Source organism: Phycodurus eques, chromosome 21, assembly GCF_024500275.1.
Source record: "Phycodurus eques isolate BA_2022a chromosome 21, UOR_Pequ_1.1, whole genome shotgun sequence".
NCBI lineage: Eukaryota > Metazoa > Chordata > Actinopteri > Syngnathiformes > Syngnathidae > Phycodurus > Phycodurus eques.
The window spans coordinates 12,645,481-12,669,953 of record NC_084545.1 but is presented as its reverse complement, the minus strand read 5'-3'; the positions used below and the strand labels follow the sequence as shown (position 1 = coordinate 12,669,953).

The window sequence follows — 24,473 nt, the reverse complement described above, 5'->3', positions numbered from 1 at the left end:
ATTTTATGGCAGTGTTAATTTTGTTGCCGAAAGGGTTTCATCGTAGTCATTGTCAATAACCTTCGTTTTTCGGACTAAAACGAGATGACTACATAAAAATGTATTTACGGGGACTAAGGCGATGATGGAGTGGATTGATATTTTTGTCAAGGAATAAAAACGAGACAGAAATGCCTGCCAGAGAACTGATCCAATTAAAAATAAAGCGCGAGAGGTTGACAAGAAAACCAATGAGAATGGCATGACAAGGGAATTAGTCAGTTTGAGACTGAATTCAGCAGCCACAAGCAGAGAGTTATATAAACATAAAATAACTTAAAAAACTTTATCTATGGCAACGAGTGCATTCGAACGAGTGTTTAGGGACACAACGAAGAAACGAACAAACTCGAAGATACAATTACAGTACAGTCATCCTAAAATCCATGCACAGACGAGCATGTTAAGTAATTAAAAAGAATTTTTTAAATTAATTATTTAGCATCTATAAGTGCGTTGACTTTTTTTTTTTGCTGTTTTGCAAACCCTCGTCACTGCTTTGCAAAGGTGTGGGAAACATGAGCAATCGCATTCATACTAGTCAAAAAAGAAGTTTTTATCATGTTGCTGTTTGCCCACAGACACCAAACGTACATTGACTAGATTTTGTGTTCTATTGCTTATCAATGTTTCCGGATTGCAATTGAAGGCGTCATCGCAATTCTAGTTCAGCCATGGCAGCCATGACAAAAAGAGCCAGGATCTGCGTATTTGAACTTGGGAAAATAAAGCTTTTGGTAAAAAGGCAACTCGCTAGGCATTTGTGCCTTGGAGCTGCAACAGGTGGCTTATCATATGCACGCTACGATGCGTGTTTGTGTAGTAATTCCAAGAGATCGCATTACACAGGTCGTGTCCGTCATCCTTGAGTTTCGCTGATTCCGAAAGCGCGGACCTAATGAAATTACGGAAATGTGCAAAGACTGAATTGTTGAGATATACCTTAAAAATATTTTTCACCTTCTCAACTTGCTGTATTTTTTTGGCCAGGGCTAAAAAGTAGCACCATATCGAAAGCAGGCCGGGGCGTATACTTTCTGGCATGAGTTCCGTCCCCCACTATATGAACACCAAGCGCCCATATTTCATGCACTGGCAATTCGACAGATTGCCATTTCCTTATTCATACTAACTTGACCCAGTTCAGCATGCATCAACCTATGCCCACAAGTTAAAAAAATAAAAAAATAAATAAATAAAAAACCATCTCCCGTGAACTGTACTGTGTTTTCTGTTATTTGGGCTACAGTGTCTCTGCTGTCTGGCCCCACAAGCGTTATGTAGCAAGGCAGCGGTGAACCAAACAGGATTCGTAGCCCTGCGCCCCCTTGCCAGCAATTTAGAGTCTTCAATTAACCTAGTCTGCATGTTTTTGGGATGCAGGAGGAATCCAGAGTACCCGGAGAAACCCACGCAGGCATGGGGAGAACATGGAAATGCCACACAGGTGATTTGAACCCGGGTCTTCAGAACTGTGAGGCAGATGTGCTAACCAGTCGGTCACCGTGTCGCCATACGAGTAACATATATCAAAATATGCATACTTTGGTTCAACGTGTCTCTTTAGATCTCACACAGATGACTTGTACCGTATATGTCAGGCATTTACTGGTCCATAAAGGAAAACATAAAAGAATCAGCAGGGCCGAAATAGCACGCTGAATGTGCATTAAAAGACAATTATCCAGTCATTACCGGGGTATTATCATTTCCTATTATTCTCAGTAATGCAGAGATCCCCTCTCTCCTAATGAGCCTGCAATATGGAAGAGGAACTCATTAGAAATAATTGGAAATACAGACATCTATCATCTGCACACTTGTTCCGTAGGCATCAGCTGCAAAAGATAGTGACATCTTAGCCATTTTTCTCCGGAGAAACGAGCCACATTGACAAGAGAAGGGGACACTTGGGTGATTGTTTTTGCGCCACAATAGACAAGTTAATTAATTTTAATTTGCCTTAGTTCGCAGCGTCAAGGTGAGAAGACGGTGCTGGGGCAAGCAGTGTAGTTGAGGAAGTTGAATTGTGTTTTAAAGTAAACGCGAATGTATGTACTTTGGATTGAGACGTCTTTTATGACTAAAAAAGGAAGGTTATCTGAGTATGACTTTTGATATCATTTCCTATACCATCCTTCTCGCCAGACCGGCTTCAATTACTTTATCTGACAAAACGCCTCGATTGGTTCAAATCATATGACCGTACTTGGTTCATTCGACTGAAACCGTTCTCATCACAACCATCTTGGTGTTCCCCAAGGCTCAGTCCTTGGTTCTATCCTGTTTATAATCTACCTGGCCATATATTCTGCAAATACAACATTCACTTCCACGGTTCCCTGGACAACATCCAGCTTTAACTTTCGTCCAAACTCACCTCCACCCGCAACCCTCTATGCCTGTCTCCGGGAAATGAAATCCTGCTTTTCTTCCAATTTTCTCAAACTCACCAGTGTCAAAATTGTCCTCATCGGCTCCAAATCCTTACTTGCCAAATATCCCAGTTTCACCTACACCATCGACAACTCCTTTGCTTCCCCCTCCCTTCAGGTTCAGAGACCCTGTCATTACAAACCCACATCAATAACATGATCCTATCCGTCTACTTCCACCCAACACTCAAGCATAACAGTACCATAGTACCACCATCCTGGTCCACACGCTTGTTACATCCCGTTTTGGATTATTGCAGTTCCCTCCTCTTTAGTCTCCCCCATAAGATCATCCATAAACTCCAACTTGTCCAAAACTCTGCCACATGCATCATCACCAGAACCCCATACACTAAACATATCTCACCTATTCTCCACCAAGTTAACTCCACTGGCTTTTAATCAAACATCGTATTGACTATAAAAGGATTCGCCGCACATTCAAGGCCACGAATGACAACCTCTCTCCTTCACATCTCTCTGACCTCCTCCACATCAACAATCCCACTCAGACTGTCAGGCCTTACAATCGCCACGTCGACAATTTCCCTGAGCAATCAAGTATGTGTTGCTTATCAGAAAACGTCAACAAAATTCAATGCAGCTCTGCTTATCTTTTGTCAGACTGCGAATGAATAGCGCTTGCAATAAGCCACTTGTTCATTTAACCATTTAACACTTGATTTTACACTAAATTGATTTAGCAAGCACTCCATACAGCCAATAGTTTGTATACTAAAGAAAAGTAAATTTTACAATGAGTTATTATTGAGAGAATGTTTTTATTTTATTAAACTGTTACCAGGATAAAGTAATATTGCAAGAAAAACATCCTAATTTTATGTTTTATTTCAGGTATAGAATTGAATTGCATGGTGTGGGATTATCAAAACAAAATTAGTTACGTATAAGTGCTTGTTTTCATGTTTAAATGCAAATGTAAAAATAGGGTGAAAACGCTTTGGCTTTGAAGATGACCTCAGTGAGTCAGATTCCACCTTTTCCAGTCTGTCATTGTTGGATAAGATGAAAGCAAATAGCCCAACACTTCCATCAGGTAGTGCTACATGGATGAATGGAAAGAGCTCGTGTAAAGTAAAGACCCTATGAAAGCAATGATGCCATGTGGAACATCAGACTCCTTTCTAACTGATTTTAAAATGGATTGACAGTGTTGAAAAGACAGCATACGGTATTACAATCACATAACACAAATGATTGAACTGATATCAGTTTAAACGGGGCTAATTGTGCTTGACAATAAAGAGACCTAAGGCCTCGTACACACAAGGATTTTTCAAATCTTAAAATATATTTTTTTTATTCATTATTATTATTTTTTTTTTATCTGTGACAAACCCCCATACATACAGATAAACAAAAATCTGGCATTTAACAGTATTCAATAAAGATGATATTGATTCAGATTCAGTAGTATTACCTTAAAACAGCAGGCTTGAAATTGTGATGTTGCATTTCATTGTAATAATATAGAAACACTGCATTTTGTTTGTTGCCGTAATGACCCTGCACTGTCTCTATTATAGGTTTTCCATCCAGGATACCTCTCATTATGTTAGTAATAGCATCTGCGCTAATGTTATTGTTCAGAGTAGTGTGCAGTGCTTGCGCTCGAGCCCACACACACACACACACACACACACACACACACACACACACACACACACATTCACAAATTCACATACGTTTTCTGTTGTGGAATTAAACAAAACAGCTATTGGGAGCGGACAGCAATGTGATGTAAGATTCCAGTAGAGGTACGACACAAAGTGAGGCTCATTGTTGGGTTTACGGTGGAGAAAGCGGGTGGTAAACTACCCCCATATGATACAGAGAAAAGTCAGGGTGGCTATTGACAGTGTTGGAAGTAAACAACTGAACAGCTGGTAACAGCGAGCTGCTCAAGATAAGGTACTGCAAGTGCTGATTGAAATGAAGATGAGTCATTTGCAATAAATGTTTTCAAGAAATGAGAGTATCGATGTCTCACTCATTAAAAATCATGTCTGTCAGCCCTTCATTTTTAAGGGTAATGCCAGATGAGTTGAATATGACTTTAAGGTGTTTTGGGATGTGGGAGGAAACCGGAGTACCCGGAGAAAAGCCACGCAGGCACAGGGAGAACATGCAAACTGCACACGGGGGGGGGGCTGGGATTTGAACCTCGGTCCTCAGAACTGTGAGGCGAATGTGCTAACCAGTCATCCACCGTACCCACAAAATGTATATTTAAGCAGAAAAACATTGTTAAATCGCATTTATTTTGATTATTCTCAATCAATATAATTGAAAATGTGCAATAAACATTATTTGGTACCTACAATCAGGATGTAAAATTTTGAGTATTAGTAGATTTATTAATGTATCAGCTATAGCATTATGAACCTAACAAAGGCTTTAGTATACATTATTATTCTTTGTTGACTGGTTCTACAGCAACAATGCCTTTGTGGTACTTATGAGTCATTCGACGAAAGTCATTGTTACACCATTAGAAGCAGGCAGCTGCAAACATTGCACACGGCTACAGATGTGAAGAATTATGTAATATTTAATGACCGAAATTTTTTTTTTTATTTATATGTGAAGGAGGTGTGATGAAAGACTTCTCTGAAGACAAATTCGCAGGCTGACCATGTCCAAGTTTCACCGGCTTTCATACGCAGAACTGGACTTCATCAGACTGAGGCCTGTTTCTTATTATTTTTGGTTAGCTTATTTAGCAACACCTTTCTGGACACAACAGCACATCACTGCAAAATGCAAGCAAAAAAATATATATATATTGCTGAAGTCATACTTTATGTACCTTACAAACAAAACTGGGTGCCATCTTCAAAGAGACAAAATATTCTCATGTTGTTCTTGGATTGGATCCTTCAGATTGTGCCGGTATACCAAGTGCTCTGCGTATATTGCAAAATAGATCGTCTGTCGGGGAACGCAAGCATGCTGTGACAACGCGAGAGACTGCGTGATTTCCGGAGACGAAAACATGGCGGTGCCTCTTGCACAGACCCGGAAAAAGCAGCTACTACAAGACAAACTTTTTTTGTCTTTTTCCTTTTTCAGCGGCGGTTTCTCGCTTAATTTTTTTCTCTTCTCCATCAGCTTCGCTAACAGCGATAACCAGGAGAGAGCCAATTGAGATTCTCACCGACAGCTACGGCAATGCTAACCCGTCTGTCATGGAGAATCCCAGTTCCTGCAATGAGCAGCCGCTGAATTGGAAGAAGACAGATTCGTCTATCTCGACAGATTTGCTCGGTTTGCCAGAAACGCAGGCCAGTGTCCTCCTCTCAATTGACAAGAAATTGTCAATTACACTCGATTTGCTTCGCCAAGAAATCACTGAGCTCAAAAACATCTCGGAATTTACACAGCAACAGGTGAAGGAGCTAAGATTAGATAATGCTGCTCTCCGATCAAACATGATGTCTGAAACAGCAGAATTAAAAACTCACAGATTGGAATATAAAATCATCAAAGAAACGACACTGGACATTCAATCACAAAGCATGCGTGACAATCTCATTTTCTCGGGCATTCTAGAAAACGCCGAAAAAGGACCCCGAGGCGCATATTAAAAGGTTCATGACGTCCACGCTGAAACAGCAAGATACAGTCGACAAGATTACCTTTCACCGTGTTCCTCGATTAGGAGGCCCCCGTCCAGGAAACCGACCACGTCCCATCATTGCAAAGTTTGAACACTTCCAACAAAAAATGTTTGTGAAAACAAAAGGTCGTGAGCTCAAAGGCACATTCTTTGGAATGAACAACCATTCAGGAAATCAATGAGAGGCATAAAATCTTCTGGCCAATACTAGCGCCTCTATCTTTCCGAACACTCAAGGAGATAAAAGATAAAGGTCAAATTAGTAGCCATATGAACACAGCTGCGATCAAATTACTACTAAAAATCAGGCAATGACCACACTCTACCGGCTAATTATTGGCTTTTATCACTGATTAATGCAGATATCAAGATGATCTGGAAAGCTCTTGCAGCAAGACTTGAAAAGGTACTCCCGTCGATAAGCCACTATGACCAGACAGGTTTCGTTAAAGGTAGAAGTTCTACAAATAATGTCAGACGTCTATTAAATCTAATAAGCATGTCACATGTCATTCTAAATACAAAGAAAGTCCACTGTGACACAGTAAAACTGTTCCGGCATAAAAGGGACACAGCTCTTCCTTTCTGCTTGACCTAACAGGACACACAAAAAAAGAAGAAAATGAAAAATAGAACGTATTTGATGTGTTTATATACATTTTTCTGACTTCTGGCTTGAGAAAAGGAGTCAATCAGCTCGTTAATTGATTAGGTAATTGCTCAGAATCCCTCAGCCGTCCATGCCAGTGACCCACTGGCATCACCATTGAAGGAGTTGACATTTTTACCCGTGTCATTCCATTCATTCACACTGCCTGCTAACTCCTCCGCAGAGCGTGAAGCATGAGATTGGATTTACAGCGTAATGAAATAAAGCACATTGTTCGCAGTTAGCTTAGAGGAGGAGGAGGATTTACCCGGCTGCAGAGTTGATCGGAAATTGTCGCATACAGGAAGGAAGTGGTGCTTAGATTCACGTTAACTTCACTTGGGAGTGTTCTGTACTCGACTGTTTTAAGAAGACAATAGAATATTAGATTAACGTGACAGTTGTGATGTTTGTCCAAGAACTGTGAAATGCAAAATGAATAAATAATGCTTAGGTTTTGGCAGTTGTTATGCCTTCGCAAAGTGCTTTCCATTTCGATTCGTTGTTTGGGCCAGACAACGCAAAGGCCCGTTTGAAAGGGAAAGGATGAAGTAAAGGAATATAATGAGAGTACTCAGTGTTTCGAACACTGAGTCACTATATACATGTTCTGCACCTAGTCTACAAAGCAAGATCCAGGGGAAAACCTTTTCTTTAGGGAAGCTGACTAAAGATTTGCACAGACACACACCAAAATCTTGTAGAAAGTCTTCCCTGGAGAGTGGAAGTCAGCAGTTATAGCTGTTTGTGTATTATACCTTGGAAATAAGTTTTAATATAGGTTTTGTTTTTTTGCATGGAAGAGACTCAATTTAAGCGTTGCAGATAATGTAGGTATGGAAGTCAAAAGAACTGACGTGAGTGTGTGTGTGTGTGTGTGTGTGTGTGGTCATGTTTGTGTGTGTGTGCGCGTGCCTGTGATCTGGCTTCACTCACACTGGATGCGTGATGGCATTTGGTGGACTGTGCGAAGACATGAAATGAGTCTGCATCCAATCAGACTTAAATCAGCCCTTATCAAACCCACCGCATGCACAAGACACATAATGATAACAGAAACAGCACGACTGCTCTGGGCATGTTGTTGAATATTGTAAACAGATGTGAAAGGTCGAGGGAAACAAAAGCGGGAGTCTTTTCATCTTATGTGTTATTAGACAATTCTTCATATCTGCATGTTGATGAAGGAAAACCGAGACGGTGTAGGAGTGGACTCATCCGTTCCAATTACAGTGATAGAGCGCTGATCTGAAAACACTCGCACATGCACACGCACTTTAATCCCAGAGCCAATTCCTGGCTGTCTTCTTATAAACGTTCCGAAAGTCAATCCTGGCAGTGGAAGTTAGAATCACAGCACCGTCAAACTGATGAAGAGCCATTCAGATGTTCGGCCATACACATGGTCCAGCTGTAGAGCTGTCAAGTGAGAATACATTCCTACTAATACAATCCACATGTTGTCCCAGTGATAGCTGCGATGGCAGTGTTGGCACACAGGGTGGAATTCTGCATGGACAATGTAAATGGGTCGGACTAGCTGTCATTAAAGGTCTTTCTGAAGAAGCTCCAGAAGCTCCCTGGCAACATGACACAAACATTAGGACTCAATAATGCTGTGAACCCCCACTAAAACTGAGAAATGGGACGAGCTCTCAGTCCCTTTTAAGCAACGTAAACATACTAGATCTGGAATTTGACCACCATGTATGGGAATGTACCTCTAAAGTCACACAAAGACTAAACAACTGGACCACAGTTCAGTTAGCATCAAAAGGATTCACTGCATGTTTTGCTTTTTCTTTGGCTCTTTTTGCAGCACTTATTCCAAAAGAAGGAGCGTCAAGAGAAGAACATGAGATGAGAGGGGGAAAAAAATGCTGGCAATATCTCAATCTGCAGTTTTGGTATTTTAGCAAGAGACGTGAAGTCGACGCATATTATTTGCTTTCGCGGCCCACACGAAATGATGCGGCAGGCCGGATCTGGCCCCGGGCCATGGGTTTGACAGCTGTGTTGTAGAGTGTCTCTCTCTAGCGAATTCATTGTTAAACGTTCACTCCAACGCAATGGATGCAATGGTTAGATAGCTGGGATAGGCTCCTGCAAGCCCGCGACCCCTTGTGAGGATAAGCAGTACAGAAATTGGATGGATGGAATTTTTATGCACACTACAAGCTCATTGTTGCCCATTTCCTGATTTGTAAAGTGAATAAAGGCTTTACAGATGGCAACAGTTGGATGCTGCAACAGTCATTCGGGGGACCACGGATGAAAATTAGTGTTAAGCTAATAATGGCATTGTTTTCAAGGTTTTTTTTTCCAAATAGAGTTCTCTGTATATAATGAACATGTTCATTTATGTGCACTGTCTCGTTAGAATAAAGCAATGAAATTGGAAGTTAGTGTTTGGCGGAGCAGTACAGAATAGAATGGCTGTCAAAACGCCCTCAACAAACATTGAGGATGCCAGATAGTTGGACTAAAACACCTCGAAATTCAATACAAATGTTTTCGCTATATTTAAATTTAGGGTATATTGTTATCTTAAAGAATTCATTGGTAGTTTTAGTAGAACATTTCAATGAATTATGGTGAAAACAGGCTCCCTTGCACCAATAAAAAAAACATTTTCTCTTCCTTCTGCACATCTTTCTGTTCACGTGTATTTTCAATGAGTTTTTGGAGCTAAAATGCTGACAGAGAAGTCTTGGCATAGATGGATGATTTGCTCCACAGGCCACTGTGGTGACAGCTGACAGGTGCTCTGAGAGGAGACAATTTCTCATTTTCACCCTTCATCGTTAAGACGAAGCCACCGGAGGATTAAAGTCACAAAGTCGCAACTTTCTATTTGGAGCAAAAAACAAATTGACTCCTGGCACAGAGAAAGCGCCGTTCTCGTATAAAATATGGCATGATTTGGCGAGGCTTGACAGGGGGGGGGGGGGGAATAAGCAGGGACAGCACAAATAATAAACCACACTGCACATTACAACGTTTCAATAAAAGCCTATGTGTTTTTTTCCCTTCAGTCATCACCACAAAGCCCTCAGTGGTGAACCAATAATAAAAGATGATTTTTTTTGACAGCTGGTTAGTCAGAGCACTCTCAAGAAAACCACAGCCCAAAAACTCATTCTGACACTTTGAAGGATGGCGATTTCAATGAATCACTGAATTAAAAGAAAAAAAAATATTCTTTTGCACCCTCGCCACTGTTCCTGATCCTTGAATAATAGTTTCTGCACAAACGGATGACAGGAAGTTTTCTCGGTAAACCAAGCCACAGAAGACAAAACCAACCAAGAAAGAAAAGTAACAGGCAACAGAAATGTGAAGTGTGTACCTGGTGGCTGGGGTTGCACCCGTTGGGGCCTGGCCAGAAACAGCCCTTCCCATGGGCTCACCACCTTTGGGAGGGGCCAAGGAGGTCAGGTGGTCAATGTGAGCTGTGTGGCTGCTCAAAGTACTCCCCGTTTTGGGAGCTTTTGGAGGGGCTACTGGAGACCATCCCCGCTGGGGACTCCTTTATTCTGCTGTGCGACTTCCCTCAAACAACCACCATTCCAACTTATTGGGTTAAAACAATGCAGCTGTTCAAACAACAACGACAACAATATATAATGTGCATTTAAATGGTGATGACCTATGCAGCAGGGAATTAAAACCTTTAAAATGTGCTCTTCATTTCACACATGATCTAGCTTCAATCTTAAGATCACAAGATATGGCTTTTCCCCACAGCCACTGCATAACCCCCTGAAAGTTTGGCAACAAGTGCACGTACTGTATGCGGCCAAGGTCTGCGGGTGCAATACATCTCTGACAGGAAACACAGCGTAACTAATCAGTTACGCTACCTCGAGCGCTTCTATTTTACATGTGGACGTGGGACCTCAATAATGCTGCAAGGGGCTCAATAAATATACTTGAGTGTGCTTTATCCATTATGCGGCTGCTTAGCATGGCGAAATGTTATGATTAGTAAAGCAATTCACAAGATGGATCGCTGCTCTGTTCTCAAAATGCAAATATTTCACATGAAAACAATTACTCGAGGCCTGCTGATCTCTCTAAATGAAAGGCTAAAAGCTTTTTCGTTATGCATTCAAATATAGGTTATCACACCATTTAAAAAAAAAAAAGTAGTAATTTAGATTAACTTAAACATCAGCCACAATATTTGGAATACCTGCACAATTCTGCATTTTCGATCTTTGAGAAATATTTTTTTGTCACGCCGGCTAGGTAATCAAGAGTGAGACTCATTCAATAAATATGCATTGGCAGCATGAGAGCGAAGCAACAGGACAAATTGTAAATCGCCAATGGAGCAACACTGCCCTCTAGTGGAGCATCTACATAAATGCAACAGCAACTGAGGTACCTAAATGCCGTAAAATGTATAGGATAAGCTACGCGTTAATGGATGAATAGATGATGTATTTCTATTGGAACTTGAGCTATAATACAAGGGGAGCTCATCAGAGTTGGTATTATAGACGCGTTGGTCGCAACGTAAGGCGCTGACACGGTCAGAAATTGAATCATCAAAGCTGATGGTGTTTGAGACTTGCACTGCAGCATTAGCTACATTTGAGAGACAATCCCAATAACGTACACACATACCGATAACTGGGCCGATTTTGATCCACACTCCCCTCCTCCAATTTAAATAGCCAAAGGTCTGATTATCAGATGTTCCCAAAGATTATCGTGACGGATTTGTTCTGAGTTGTTATGAAGACCCTGTAAAGTGAAGTCAATGACTTGTTTCTAAATAGTGTGTTTGAAGACAATTGGAGAACAATGTAATACCAGTACTGAATTGTTACGATATAGCATTAAAGGGGAAGGAAATGCAAATGCTGGTTTAACCTAAGGATGAAATCCAGACGCAGACTCAGTAATGTTGTTTATGTAGTGAGTGCAGTGCAGAGTGCAATGACCTCTACATTGGACAGACCAGGCGACCTCTACACAAATGCCTGGTAAAACATCAGAGACCAGCTTCTTCAGTCCAGTCAGTAGTTAATTTGCATGAATGGGACATTTGAGGACGAGGTCCCAATTCTGGAGAACTGCTGGTTTGAAAGATGGGTGGGAAAAAAAACCTTATACTGCTTGTCAAACTAGAAAAGCACTCTTTAAACAGAGGTTTGCGAGATCACCTATCGTCTGCTTACAACATTGTCCTCCAATCTCTCCCGCCACTTGAAAAGCGGCCCCTTTTCGTATGCAGGATGGCCGACAACAACCCTGTTGCGACCACCCCCCGGGGACCGTAAAGAGGGACATGCCACACTTAAAATCTTACTGAAGAAGCCTTTTGGATTCAAAAAGTTACAGTTTTAACAAACAAGACAAGTCCAGGATCTTTGATTCAACCTTTGCTGATTGCTATGGGTGATTGAGAATCAACCGAAAAAGCTGCAGCTAGTGTTGTGGAAGTTTAGTGTATATCACCATGTGATACTTCTAGAATGGTCAACCAAACTAAATAAAGTATTATGAACAAGTTTAATACAGAAGATGCACCCCCCCCCCCCCAAAAAAATTAATAAAATAAAAAAAACACCCACATAAGTCACAAAGCCACAAGATTCAATTCAATTGAGCCATACTAGGAATGAACTGGAAGTAGAAGTGGATGCAGGTGACATAAGACAGTAACACTGACGATGGGATACGAATCAGTTGTGCATCATGTGGCTGCCTTCAAAGCTACATTTTGCTCATCGCAGGCCTCACATTTCAAAAAGGACCACAAAGATGAATTTGTCAGCACAATACAAAACAGTCATAATAACGAGTTCAACCGTCAATTTGTCAACATCCTAAAATACATTTAAACTGTGAATTTCTCACAAAGGCTTATTTAAAAAAAAAAAAAAAAGAAAAAAAGGGGCAGACCTTCAAGCAATGTTTAGTTTGAAAGGCAGTGAAAGCAAAAGCAAATAACATGGTAATGGTAATGTAATGAGATATTGAGCGTACAAGCCTGTGGTAGACTCACATGTGTATTCTAAATTGCTAAAACATTTTTGGTTTGTTTTCAATTTGCAGTATTTAAAATGCTCATGACCTTAAAAAAAAATAAGTAGAAGCCCTTGACCACTCCTGATACAGATAAAACCATGTATTATCATTCCCGTTTTGAGTTCAAAAGTCACAATATCAGTCATCAGAATATGTTGCAGCATATTCATTTGACAAATAGTACTTTGAAAGCTTGAATGTGTTGAGTGAAACAAACAGCTAGGACCAGAAGTATTTGGACAAAGAGTTTTTATGATTTTGTCTCTATACACCACCACAATCGATTTAAAGGCCCTGCAAAGTGAAAAGAAGTGTATTTAAATTTGACACACCACAGAGAAGACTGTTGTTCACAATCCTGCCAAATTTGAAAGACACAAAAAAAAAATTATAACTGAGTGATTAAGGCATCTGGGATCTTTTTTAAATTGTGAAATGTATAATGTCTCCTCCTTTACAGGTGAGATTCTACACTTTAATTCAAACATTATGGTAATGTATAAAGGCAAAATCATTTTACTGTACCAATAATTCTGGATGCCCTCTCATGCAATAATTGGCCCTAAAATCTGTCTTCTCGATTGATTTGTTGCGTTTGACATGCTTTGAAAGAAACCAGTCTGTCAAAAAGATGTCTCAGCCAAAAGTGGAACTGAAGAATGGTCTTGTGTTTGGCAATTTCCGCAAACAAGGTTCAAAGAGGCATGAAATGCACTATTCTCATGCTATACTTGAAAGTGAGAACAGTATTTATTTTCATGTGTCTGACTCTGCTGGAGCTTTGACATCTGAGCTGTCACGCTCGTGGTTGCTACGGGCAGGTTTTGAGGCACATGGGCTTGCTGATGTCATCCGTTACGACCAAAATCATCAGATGTCTAAAAATAGGAAAAAGACAAACCAAACTGGGTTCCAAAAAACACTGAACACACACACACACGTATAAGCTCGTGTGCAGTGTGATCCAACTAATCAAGCCTGAGGTTTGCAGGTAGCAAGGCAGTATTTGGGAAAAGGCAAACTGGTATTGGTATTCAACTAGGCCGACATGTTCTCGGAGTACTACTCCGTGTGGATTGCTGAGGCTTGTTGTTGTTGGGCTTGTGGCAGGGGAGACTGTGTGTAAGGGGGCGGTGCCTCGTTGGAGCTACTAGAGTCCCCTCCCTCAGAGATGAGAGGTGTGTGATGGGAGGGCAGAGATGTATCGGCCTCGTCGTCGTGGGCACACTCGCTGTAGGGAGGGGGCTTCAGGTCATCCTCTGAAAAGGAAAGAGTGTTGAAAATGACAACATCATTTATAATAGAGCCTTCCCAACAGCCGCAGCTGTACACAAAACATAAAAACAACAACAATAACACAATCAAAAACTACCAGTCTTGTTCTCCATACAAAATATGGAGACCCATTCCATTCAAATAAAATAAGACAAGCTTTGAAGTAAACAAAAACAAATACTCTGAGGGCTCTGGTGTCATTTACCCATGACTGTGATGAGTACAAATATATATTTGGCTACTGGACAAAGACTAGATTCATTTTTCTTCATCTCTACAGCTGAACCAAGAAGCTGACTTTTATGATTCAAATCAATGAGACTCATATCCCCTCCAGGGTGTCAGCAAAAGTGAGCAGAGATCGTGGACAGCTTCAAACACAGCGTGACAGCTCAAATGTGAGAGAACTGGGAAATCAGGGTCATAGACTACCACAATGCATCCCACTGGACATCACGTAAATGTTTTTATGCTATATGGACAAGTACCATAATATAAATGTAAGTTGATCAACGGTGCAATTTTGTAATTTAGAGTTGCTTTCTTCTTTATAGACCATGGCTGTGCATGAAAATCATGAATATGTATATTTATACAATACTGCCATTTTGTAATTTTTGGTGTTTATATTTATATATAAAAAAAAAAAAATCAGCTTGTCATAACCAAGTCAAAATGGAAGGAGCAGCTTTGTTTTTTGTTTTGTTTTTTAACCCATGTTGAGCTCTCAAGTACTGGTACACAAAATCTGAACATATAGTGGGTACAGAAAGTATTCAGACCCCGTTCAAATTTTCACTCTTTGTTATATTGCAGCCATTTGCTAAAATCATTGAAGTTATTTTTTTTCTCATTAATATATGAAGCAAAGGGTCTGAATACTTATGGCTGTGTGATATTTAAGTTTTTCTTTTTAAATAAATCTGCAAACATTTCAAAAATTCCGTTTTTTTTCTGTCAATATGGGGTGCTGTATTCACATTAATGAGGAAAACAATGAACATAAATGATTTTAGCAAATGCGGCACGGTGGGCGACTGGTTAGAGCGTCAGCCTCACAGTTCTGAGGTGCGTGCGGGGTTCAATCCCCGTCTCCGCCTGTGTGGAGTTTGCATGTTCTCCCCGTGCCAGCGTGGGTTTTCTCCGGGCACTCCGGTTTCCTCCCACATCCCAAAAAACATGCATTAATTGGAGACTCTAAATTGCCCGTAGGCATGACTGTGAGTGTGAATGGTTGTTTGTTTCTATGTGCCCTGCGATTGGCTGGCAACCAGTTCAGGGTGTAGCCCGCCTCCTGCCCGATGACAGCTGGGATAGGCTCCAGCACGCCCGCGACCCTAGTGAGGAGAAGCGGCTCAGAAAATGGATGGATGGATGGATGGATTTTAGCAAATGGCTGCAATATAACAAAGAGTGAAAATAGACACATTGCTCCATCTTGTGATCAGATATCGGTTTTTCAAACTCGCTGAGCGGCCCCAGAAATCCTGATCGTGTAAAGCCTAGTTTACACTTATTGATTTTGCAGATGACAATGTATCGATTGCATTCTCCAAGTATAGTACTTTTGTTGCAAATGTCAAGGGTATGCTATTTAGCTTCAAATGTGGGTCAAAGGTAGTTGTATTGTATTTTGTAAGCTGTAAAGGGCCAGGAGACTAAATCGGCCTTCCTGCTTCAAGGCGAAAGTAGGTGTGCTACCTCCAGAGACTGCATCATACGGCGGTGGCATGTCCAGGTGGGAGAAGGCTAGAGCAGGTGGCTGCGCTGTGGAGGGCTCTTCTTGTGACAGGTCATCGGGCACGCCGTACCAGCTTGGCCAGAGCGAGGTTTGCTGCAGAGAGAGGGAAAATATTTAAAAGTCAATCACAGATACACATGGACATCTACTCGTAAGTTCACACAATAAAGAGGCACACATGTGTTATACAATGCCTGAAATATTTATGTAAAATGAGAGAAGACTATTAGAGGATTTGCTAGGTTGTTTTTACTGCACACATCCTGTTCTTTATCTTCTTGTTACAATACTGAATGTTCTTGCAACACTTTGCTTCAGGCCACAAAACTGCAAATTTGACAAGCCAGCGTCTATAACATATATATATATATATATATATATATATATAACATTCTTCTAAGATGATTGTACTTGTAATACTGCACACTTATGAACAGATAAAAAAAACTTGACGGATATCGGCATTTATTTAGAGTATATTTGATTAACAAGATTTTCATTTCCAAAATACAGCAACAGTACTGCAAAAATTAACATTGACAGGGACCATTAGTCAGAACTACTGAAATGTGGGCAAAGGTTAAGTCATACAGGAAATGCCTTAAATGAGACACACATGATGGTGTGTGTTGCTGTTCACTTGTGTTCCTCAGACACAGTAATGTGCAGGGAAAGGCAATGGTGTTCTTAAAATATAGATAAAAAAATCCAACTGGACAGGTGATTAAAACAGAAGAAAGCAATTCATAAACTTCTTAACACACATTCACTGCCATTGACGGCTTTAGAAGTCAAATATCCATGTTAACTGGGAAGGCTGGCAGTGCATGCGTTAAATTGGAAATTTCATATGCTTCTCTGAAATATTAAATCACCCAAGTAAAGCCGGATGGGCCTCAGAAATAGCTGCTCACTGAGCAGGTGCCAGCGTTGCTTCGATTCTAGTGTTAGTGCTGGGGCTTAGTTTGGCACACACTGCCAGAGACCCAATTCACAGCCCCGTCATTACATCATCAATAGAACGTCCATAAGTCACTGTGCAAAAACATTGGACCATAGATGTTGCACAGTGATCGTCTAGTGAGCACACAGTGTTATTTCTTCATAATAATGTGTTTCCACTTATTTTTATACTGTACTATATTTATTTTTAACTACATACCGATAAAAATGTAAAAACTAAATTCATTCTGGGGCTTGAATGGATTAATTGCTTTTCCGTTCATTTCAATGGGAAATATTACCTTGGTTTGCAAACGTTACAATTCGGGACAAAAATAAATTTGTAAACCTAGGTTCCACTTTAGTTAAACCATAAATATACTGAAAACTATAGCTGTACAGCGTGCATTTTGAACATCAGACAGACCATCCACTAACAATTTCATCTAGTCTTGTCTCATCAACGAATTCTGGCACACGTTTCCTCATGATTCAGTGATCAAAGAGCCTTGGTTTGCTTGTCACTGTCATGCTGTCAGCATGAAAAAGAAAAGGGGCGTCAATAAAATAATTTTGTCATCGTCGACAGAAACACTGCCTGGAGGTATAACAGCACTTGTGCATGTGACATCAATGAGTTCTTTTGAGTCCGGACTTACACTCTGTCTCTCGCACATCTGATGGAGGTACGCCCTCCCGCCAACAATGACTATCTGGGTATTGCGGGGGTTGCTCAGGTACGCGGCGAGCTGCCTCTGTCTCGAGCGGTACCAGCACACGTAGAAGAAGATCTTGATGATGATGAACACTATGACCACTCTGTAACGATGAAGAGGACAGAGAAGGTCACCCGTGCATCGTTCATTCTCATTAATTATCTATTTTGATATTATTAACTATACGCACATATACCAGTACAGCTCCATTTTGGTGGGACTTCTATCACTGGGCTGTGGCTTTCATAGCTGACAAATAATTCAGCAAATTTCTAAATGGAAATACACCTAGTTAAAGCAAATGAAGCAACATCAATAACATTATAGGGTTGTCAGTTTTACAATAACTACACAACCAATAGCAATTTCATTGGAAAAGCTGAGATGTGTTGTCGGGCTGAAATGACAATGCAAAATTGAGGATTATATGACGGATGTGCTAAAGTAGCAATTCAACCAAAAAGTTAACTGCTGTTTGCTTGGCTTTTGCGGAATTTTTCTTTGCACTTATTCTGAAGAATGTACTGTGAGCATTTAAGTACTGTTCTTTAACTTGATTCCCCCCCTCCCCTCCAACAAAAGTATGACAAAAGAAGGAGACTATGTGGAATGTACTCTACTAGAGCAAGGGGAACAGTTAGAACCCAGCATCACCATATGGATTGCTAATCATTATCAATGTTGCGGTAGTGTTTTGTGGTTTTTAGATTTACAGATTAACTTCTTTTTACACTTGTGACCTTTAGTGTTAAAAAAAATGAACCCATCTGTAATGCAACTCATTATGACTTCTCATTAAAGTTGAGATCATTTTATTAAAAAGTACACCACCAACAGCAGTTGTAAAAAGAAATTAAAATTACATTTCTGTAAAAGTGCGTGTCAGGCAAATATTGCCCCAAATCCCTCAATTATTAAAGTTCAGCATGTTTTTTAAAAAATGTATTTAAAAAGCTTTTAGCAATAATACGTTACAAAAATTACACGTGTTAAGAGTAAAAGTGAAATACATCAAACATTGTCTGAAAACCCCCTAAACCTCGCAAATATAAAGTACCTCTGAGAGCATTGTTGGGCAAAGTATGGTTCATGGACTACAAATAGACGCACCAAGAAATTTGACACACAAAGCTTTACATTATCAAGATTCATGTAATATTCATTTATCCTTAAAATTGGTAAACTAAACTGCATTTATTTTGTTCATTCATTATCTCTTGTATTTGACAAAATATTGGTTACAAATAATTTTGAAATTCATTATAAACACTTCAAATTATTCTATTATTAAAATAAACAATTATTTATTTTTACCTCACCTAAAACTTAAATGTAGCCATTCAGCACAAACGTTAGCCCACCCCCTGCTCTAAGAGGATGTAAGCATTATGTCTGTATTAGGACAGCTTCCACCTCCATTTTCAGAAACACAATGTTTAGAAAGTCTCGACTGAACAACAACAAAAATACTGAATCATAGCCAATCCTTCTCGAACACACCAGCCGACCAACCGAGAAAAACACAACCCCGCATTCTTGAATATGAATGCCATTTAAAACCATTTTTAAATAACTAATTTAAAAAAACATGAAAAGAACACAGTATACAGGTTTGACACTCAACAGAAACAATTTTAAACAGCTGTTGGGAAAGACAAGCTAGCAGCCTTAGCTACCTGACCACTAAACTTTGCCCAGAACAAAAATGGTGGACTTACTTTAATGCGGTGCCATAGCATTGAAGCACAATATACTGTTAGTTAGCCTGCCTGCGTCTTCTTGGGTGATGCGATTGATGCCAGCGGAGCTCCAGGAAGCGGCTGAGGTTAAATGCCATGAAAGCAGGCCACAAACTGCCACGGCCGCCTCCGTTCACCCAAGCATTCTGCGGAGAAGCACCTTTAAATGACCTTATGTGCTAGCATTTTCAACGTAGTCCCGCGACAACACGAGCTACTTACTTGCCAGAATGCTTAGTTTCGAACAACAGGGGGGAGGGAAAAAAAAAACTAACTCGTCTTGTAGTTTTTCCTGGCTAGCATTATTGTTAGCAAAGTGGGCTGGGTTTCAGCTGTTGCCTTCAGGGTTCATCGGAAAACGCTCGATTTAACCACAGGAATGCGCGTGAATAGCTGCGTTTTATGAAGAAAACAAAAACGGCTAGTTTATTTCCAACAAACGCTATAGTCTTGCAGTCATTTTTATTCATATTAACAGCACAACCTCACACTAAAGAGATAAAATCGTGGCGAGAAATTGAGACGTTCTACAGAATGAAAGGACCATGAACATTCACGAGGGTCTCAGAAGGCTACATACGGGTGGCCGGATATTACATGAAACGCAATTTGAGTTGTATAAGGCGCGTTTGATTATTTGATAAAAAATAAACCTTGTCGGTATTGCACTAACCGATGCCAAACACAGATTCAAGCACTAACAACAGGAGACTATTAGTTTTTCGTACGTCCGTCGACGCTTTGTTGCCTTTAAGTGGCCATTATTATATCATGAAAATCTCACATTTTTGTGATTTAAATCAAGTAAATACTTTCCTGTTTAATGCAAATGCTTTTAATCACCAATGTTACATTTGTACCCTCAGCTATTTTCACATTTACAACATACATAATATTTACAATTATTAGCCAATGAAATATCTCCATTGAGTAGTCCTCTCATTTTGTTGTTTGATGCTGTTTTTATCGGTTATCTTCTACAATGATGGTCCGTCTTGGGTAGGTATCTATGTCCACAAATATGTAGCGGAACTCATATGCTCCAGATTCAGGATTCTGTAAAAGATGATTTTTCATTACAGTGACAAATTGCTTACAACACTCATATGCAAGCTGTGCATATAACATCACAAATAATAGGGTGTATTAATATAATGTGTTACATATTGTATGTTACATAAAGTATTATGTGCAGGTGCACCTCCATAAAACAATTAGAATATCAAGGAAAATTTCAATTACAGTAGTTCAATTCAAAAGGTGAAGCTAATATTAGATTTACTACACAGAGTGGAATATTTCTTTTTCTATATGTAATTTTGGTTTTGATAGCTTACAACTAACAAAAACCCAAAATGCACCATCAAGATATGGAATTATAACATAAGAACCCAAAATATTTTTAATATAAAAATTGGTAGGACTAGGCCTCCTGAAAAGTATTTTCCAAATACAAAAAGGAATCAGTGTAACATGAGTTTAACTTTTTGAACTACTCAAATAAAGGAACTTTTGTATGATCTCCAAATGTATTGCTTATATTCTTCAAGACCAGAGGAGTACTACAAACCTCTTTTGACTCAGAGTGCACTGTGCCTTTTAGGCCTGGTTCGGATCCCTCTATGTAAAACTTCAGTCTCATGTGCTTCAGTCCATCCTTCAAGTACTCCATATGACTACAGTGGAAACACACACTGAATGTATTGCAAATTACAAAATAAAATGGTTGTAAACAGAGATGAAACGGTATGAAAATTGCATTTCACGATTATAATGACCAATATTATCATAACACAATATTACAAAAAGAAATGGGGGGAAAAAAAAAAAAAAACTTGGTCGATCAATCGACATATGTAAACAAACAAAAGCAATTCAATCAAAATGTTAGCTTTCCATCAGGCTACTACATACACAAACATATGAATGCCATTCATAAAGTGCAATTCCAAGAATTATTTCAAGCTGATTTGATTTGAGCTTACAATATTCACAAAGGCCCTAACACTGAATCCAAGTTGGTTATACTCAAGATTATAGAAGGACCTTTTTGTCAACACAAGCATTTGTATACAGGGGTTATGCCTGCGCAAGGCTCAAGACCGAGCTGTCTGCTACTCGAGGGCTGAAGTCAGGGAAACCTGGACTAATTCAGGGAAACCTGGACTAATTCCCAGTTCTGTATTTTTCATGAATGACTGGACTCAGTGAGTGTGGCTGTGGTTGTGGCTTTGTCAGTGCTGCCATCTTTATTGTGCACGTGCACTTGCATTCTGGACGTAGAGGGGTGAACATCTCCTGCTATGATGACGTCTGTCTTCACAAGTCTCCAATAAAGTTTGAAAAAAGATTAGTCTCGATAGGTTTTGGGAAAAATTCACTAGAGGGTCTGACGACGCGCTAATATGACAACGCAGTCACTAAGTCGGCAAAACTGTGACACACACTTGTAGGATCGTTTTGTCACGATTTATCAGTAAACCTATAAACCGTTTCATCCCTTATCGACAACTGACATTAACAAGATATGTATGCATAGTGAATGTCCTGCATATTCATATTCCCAACCTGACTTGCTGTCTTCTTCCTCGACGAGTCGTCTCACCATAACACTTGATTGGTTCGCCGAATGCGCCAATTACCTGAAATTTTAATCAGCAACAATATAAACCTATTGCAGCGGCTCTCAACTCGTGTCACCCTGGCACCTGCATTTTCCTATTGTTGCAAAGTGGCGACCCATTTTTATAGAAATTAAGAACAATAAAGATTTATCTTTTGTTTAAAAAAATAACCTCTGAATACACATGTATCCTGCATTATATTTGAAAATGCCCTTTCGAATGAGTTTGCTGTACCGCTAAAGGCATATTGCTTGCCATGACGCCGATCAACCAAAGGCTGAGCTGAACTGTATTTGTTTACAGAGTACACTAGTGGCTAGAGCGCAGGGACATAAAATAATTTTGTGTCACGATTCTAACACGTTCCACGTGGGAACTTGGTACGTCTCTGCACTGTTCCGAATAAATCATAAATGGAATACATTTAATGTATTTTTACAAGCTGTCCTCGACCTCCCCGAAATGGGTCCCGACCCACAAGTTGAGAATCACTCATTTATTGTATCTGACCTCATAACAAACGATTAAGTTAACCTTAACATGTACATAACCTTACATGGCAACAAATGTATGGTCCTTCTAAGATGACAAAGTGTTCAGTACCTCTGGGTCTAATCTGACTTTGTTGAACGCTTTCCCATATACTTTATTTGGACTGGAGGAAGAAAACAGTTCCTGGAAGACCACATACAGAAGACCACCTGAAACACACAAGAATGTCTTCATTAAATATGACTCAGCAATTAGCAAGTAACTGTTAATATGAGACAATCTCCTGTCGACTTGTTGCATTGCCCTACTTACCTGTAACTCCAAGCCCGATGAGTACAATTATCAAGTAGGTGAAATCTCGGCCAGCTTCTTTCACTGTAAAAATATATTTAAAAATAATAAAATAAATTTTAAAAAAAAGTGATGACGACTTTTAACAACATACAGTATTCACTTCTGACTTTGGACAATTGATCGTGCAGGCTGAATCAAAGAGAGGCTTCACTCAAAAGTGTGTCGAAAATTGAATATTTGTTTACCTTTGCGTGTAGATGATGGCTTTGGGCTCCCACTCTGGTATTTGTAAACTGATTTCTGTCCACCGCCTCGCTCCTCGCTTTTATTTCTTGCTCTGAAGTCAAGAGTAAAACCTCTGCGTGATTGCAAAAAGCAGCACAGAGCGTGATATTTCCACGCAACACTTTCGACTTCGTGTCTCCCGTGGAAGGTCAGTCTCGACGCTGTCGACTGAGACTCCGTCCTGTGTGTGTGGTCGAACCAATTGCCCTCTGAAAATCTGCACGTCCGTGTCGCTCTTGGCATTAAAATCCGATAAAGGACTTTCGATATCTGCATGTACGCCATTATTATGATTCAGTATCTTAATATAAATTATATACATGAATATATATATATATATATATATACTATGTCAATTTAACGATACTAACCTACTACTTGGGCCAAAAGTGCGCCATGGAAAGTGTCAAACAAATCTCGGCGCAAACATTTGACGTCATCCACTTGGACTCTTGGGAGATGGAGTTGTAATGGGGAAACAGGCGCATACGACTTCCCATATCACAGACGTGCCATCCGACCATTCTAACAACAAACAACCAAAGTCGCAAAGTTTTTACAAGATCTCACAGCTTTCTGTTTCTTTCTTTTTTTTTTTTTTTGCGAGGGAACGCAAAGCGTTTTTCAAATCACCTCAGGGAATCCGTAACTATACGCTGTAAATTCAAGGGTAAATTCTCAAGGGTTCCCAGTAAGTGTTTTGGTTGATTGCCACTGTCAGGTAATGAAAAACACCATTCATGTAGTTTTATGTCACTGTAAACTACAATTAAAAATAAAGTATATATACATATATATGTACTGTATAACGTTTCCAACCTGATTACCGCGGCACACTCATGTGGCGTGAGAGTTCATCTGGGGTGTCATGGGTAGTTATCCAATTTCACTCAATTAAAAATACTTAAAAAAAGAAAAAAAAAAGACAAATATATCTTTCTTCACCTGTGCCAGCATTGTATAGTGACAGCCAGAACAATTAAATGCTTTGCCATTAGTAAGACGACACTATGATAAACCTGTGTATCCACCTGTTGCCATTTACAGAACAGAACAACTCATGGCTTCCTCAGCTTTGTGTATATATATATATATATATATATATATATATATATATATATATATATATATATATATATTAATATACATTGCAAAATGAGTGGTTATATTGCAGAGTGACTGAATCATCACGATAAATCAGCAAACATTTGTTTATTGAAATATTCTGCCCAGCATTTTCTTGATATTATCAAATCAATATGGAAATGACTCTCAAATAAAAACACAATGCAATGATAAAGAGTGACAAACTGAGGATTTATAATGCGCAGACATGCCAAGTAAATAAAGGGTCATTGATGAAACCTCAAGACTGTGAAGACATCACACAGCACGCTCCCTATAAATCAACATGAAACGTTTAATTGAAGCATGAAAATGATTTTAAAAAACCTGATTCTATTTTTTTTTTCATAATGAACAACTTTACATTAAAGGTATTTTCTGGTTTCAGTCGTTTAACAATGTTCCATAGCTAGTTCATCCTTGCCAAATGTGATG

The 24,473-nt window shown here is 39.6% G+C and overlaps 2 protein-coding genes across 4 annotated transcripts; both read right to left on the bottom strand.

Moving 5' to 3' along the window:
- Positions 1-12,295: 12,295 nt before the first annotated feature.
- On the bottom strand, positions 12,296-19,943 carry si:dkey-118j18.2 (uncharacterized). Of its 2 annotated transcripts, none has more exons than XM_061666806.1 (6): positions 19,441-19,943; positions 19,198-19,364; positions 17,670-17,767; positions 17,423-17,582; positions 15,782-15,914; positions 12,296-14,064 (listed from the first exon to the last, which is right to left on the bottom strand). In XM_061666806.1, exons 3-6 carry the CDS (start codon positions 17,687-17,689, stop codon positions 13,868-13,870), a joined length of 510 nt encoding a protein of 169 aa, XP_061522790.1. In that variant the 5' UTR covers positions 17,690-17,767; positions 19,198-19,364; positions 19,441-19,943; the 3' UTR covers positions 12,296-13,867. The 2 variants fall into 2 exon arrangements, with proteins under 2 accessions (XP_061522790.1, XP_061522789.1); XM_061666805.1 differs by having other exon boundaries at positions 17,670-17,751.
- An 87-nt stretch (positions 19,944-20,030) lies between these two features.
- timm21 (translocase of inner mitochondrial membrane 21) lies at positions 20,031-23,334 on the bottom strand. 2 transcript variants are annotated; one of them, XM_061666803.1, is made up of 7 exons: positions 23,285-23,334; positions 22,874-23,183; positions 22,647-22,709; positions 22,446-22,543; positions 21,787-21,860; positions 20,789-20,894; positions 20,031-20,274 (listed from the first exon to the last, which is right to left on the bottom strand). In XM_061666803.1, the coding sequence occupies exons 2-7, from the start codon at positions 23,154-23,156 to the stop codon at positions 20,182-20,184; spliced, it is 717 nt and encodes a 238-aa protein (XP_061522787.1). In that variant the 5' UTR covers positions 23,157-23,183; positions 23,285-23,334; the 3' UTR covers positions 20,031-20,181. The 2 variants fall into 2 exon arrangements, with proteins under 2 accessions (XP_061522787.1, XP_061522786.1); XM_061666802.1 differs by having other exon boundaries at positions 22,874-23,329.
- Between the last annotated feature and the right edge of the window lie 1,139 nt (positions 23,335-24,473).

Bases quoted from the DNA above. Each gene is read 5' to 3' on its own strand.
- timm21 (XM_061666802.1), bottom strand. From the start codon at position 23,198: ATGGCGTACATGCAGATATCGAAAGTCCTTTATCGGATTTTAATGCCA. The intron at 21,861-22,445 runs GTACTGAACACT...TTAAAATTTCAG, and splicing joins AAGTCAGATTAGACCCAGAG to GTAATTGGCGCATTCGGCGA. The intron at 20,895-21,786 runs GTTGGGAATATG...TTTCCACTGTAG, and splicing joins GGAAGAAGACAGCAAGTCAG to TCATATGGAGTACTTGAAGG.
- si:dkey-118j18.2 (XM_061666806.1), bottom strand. From the start codon at position 17,689: ATGGAGCTGTACTGGTATAT. The intron at 17,583-17,669 runs GTGCGTATAGTT...TCATCGTTACAG, and splicing joins ATGGAGCTGTACTGGTATAT to AGTGGTCATAGTGTTCATCA. The intron at 15,915-17,422 runs GTAAGTCCGGAC...CTCTCTCTGCAG, and splicing joins AGATGTGCGAGAGACAGAGT to CAAACCTCGCTCTGGCCAAG.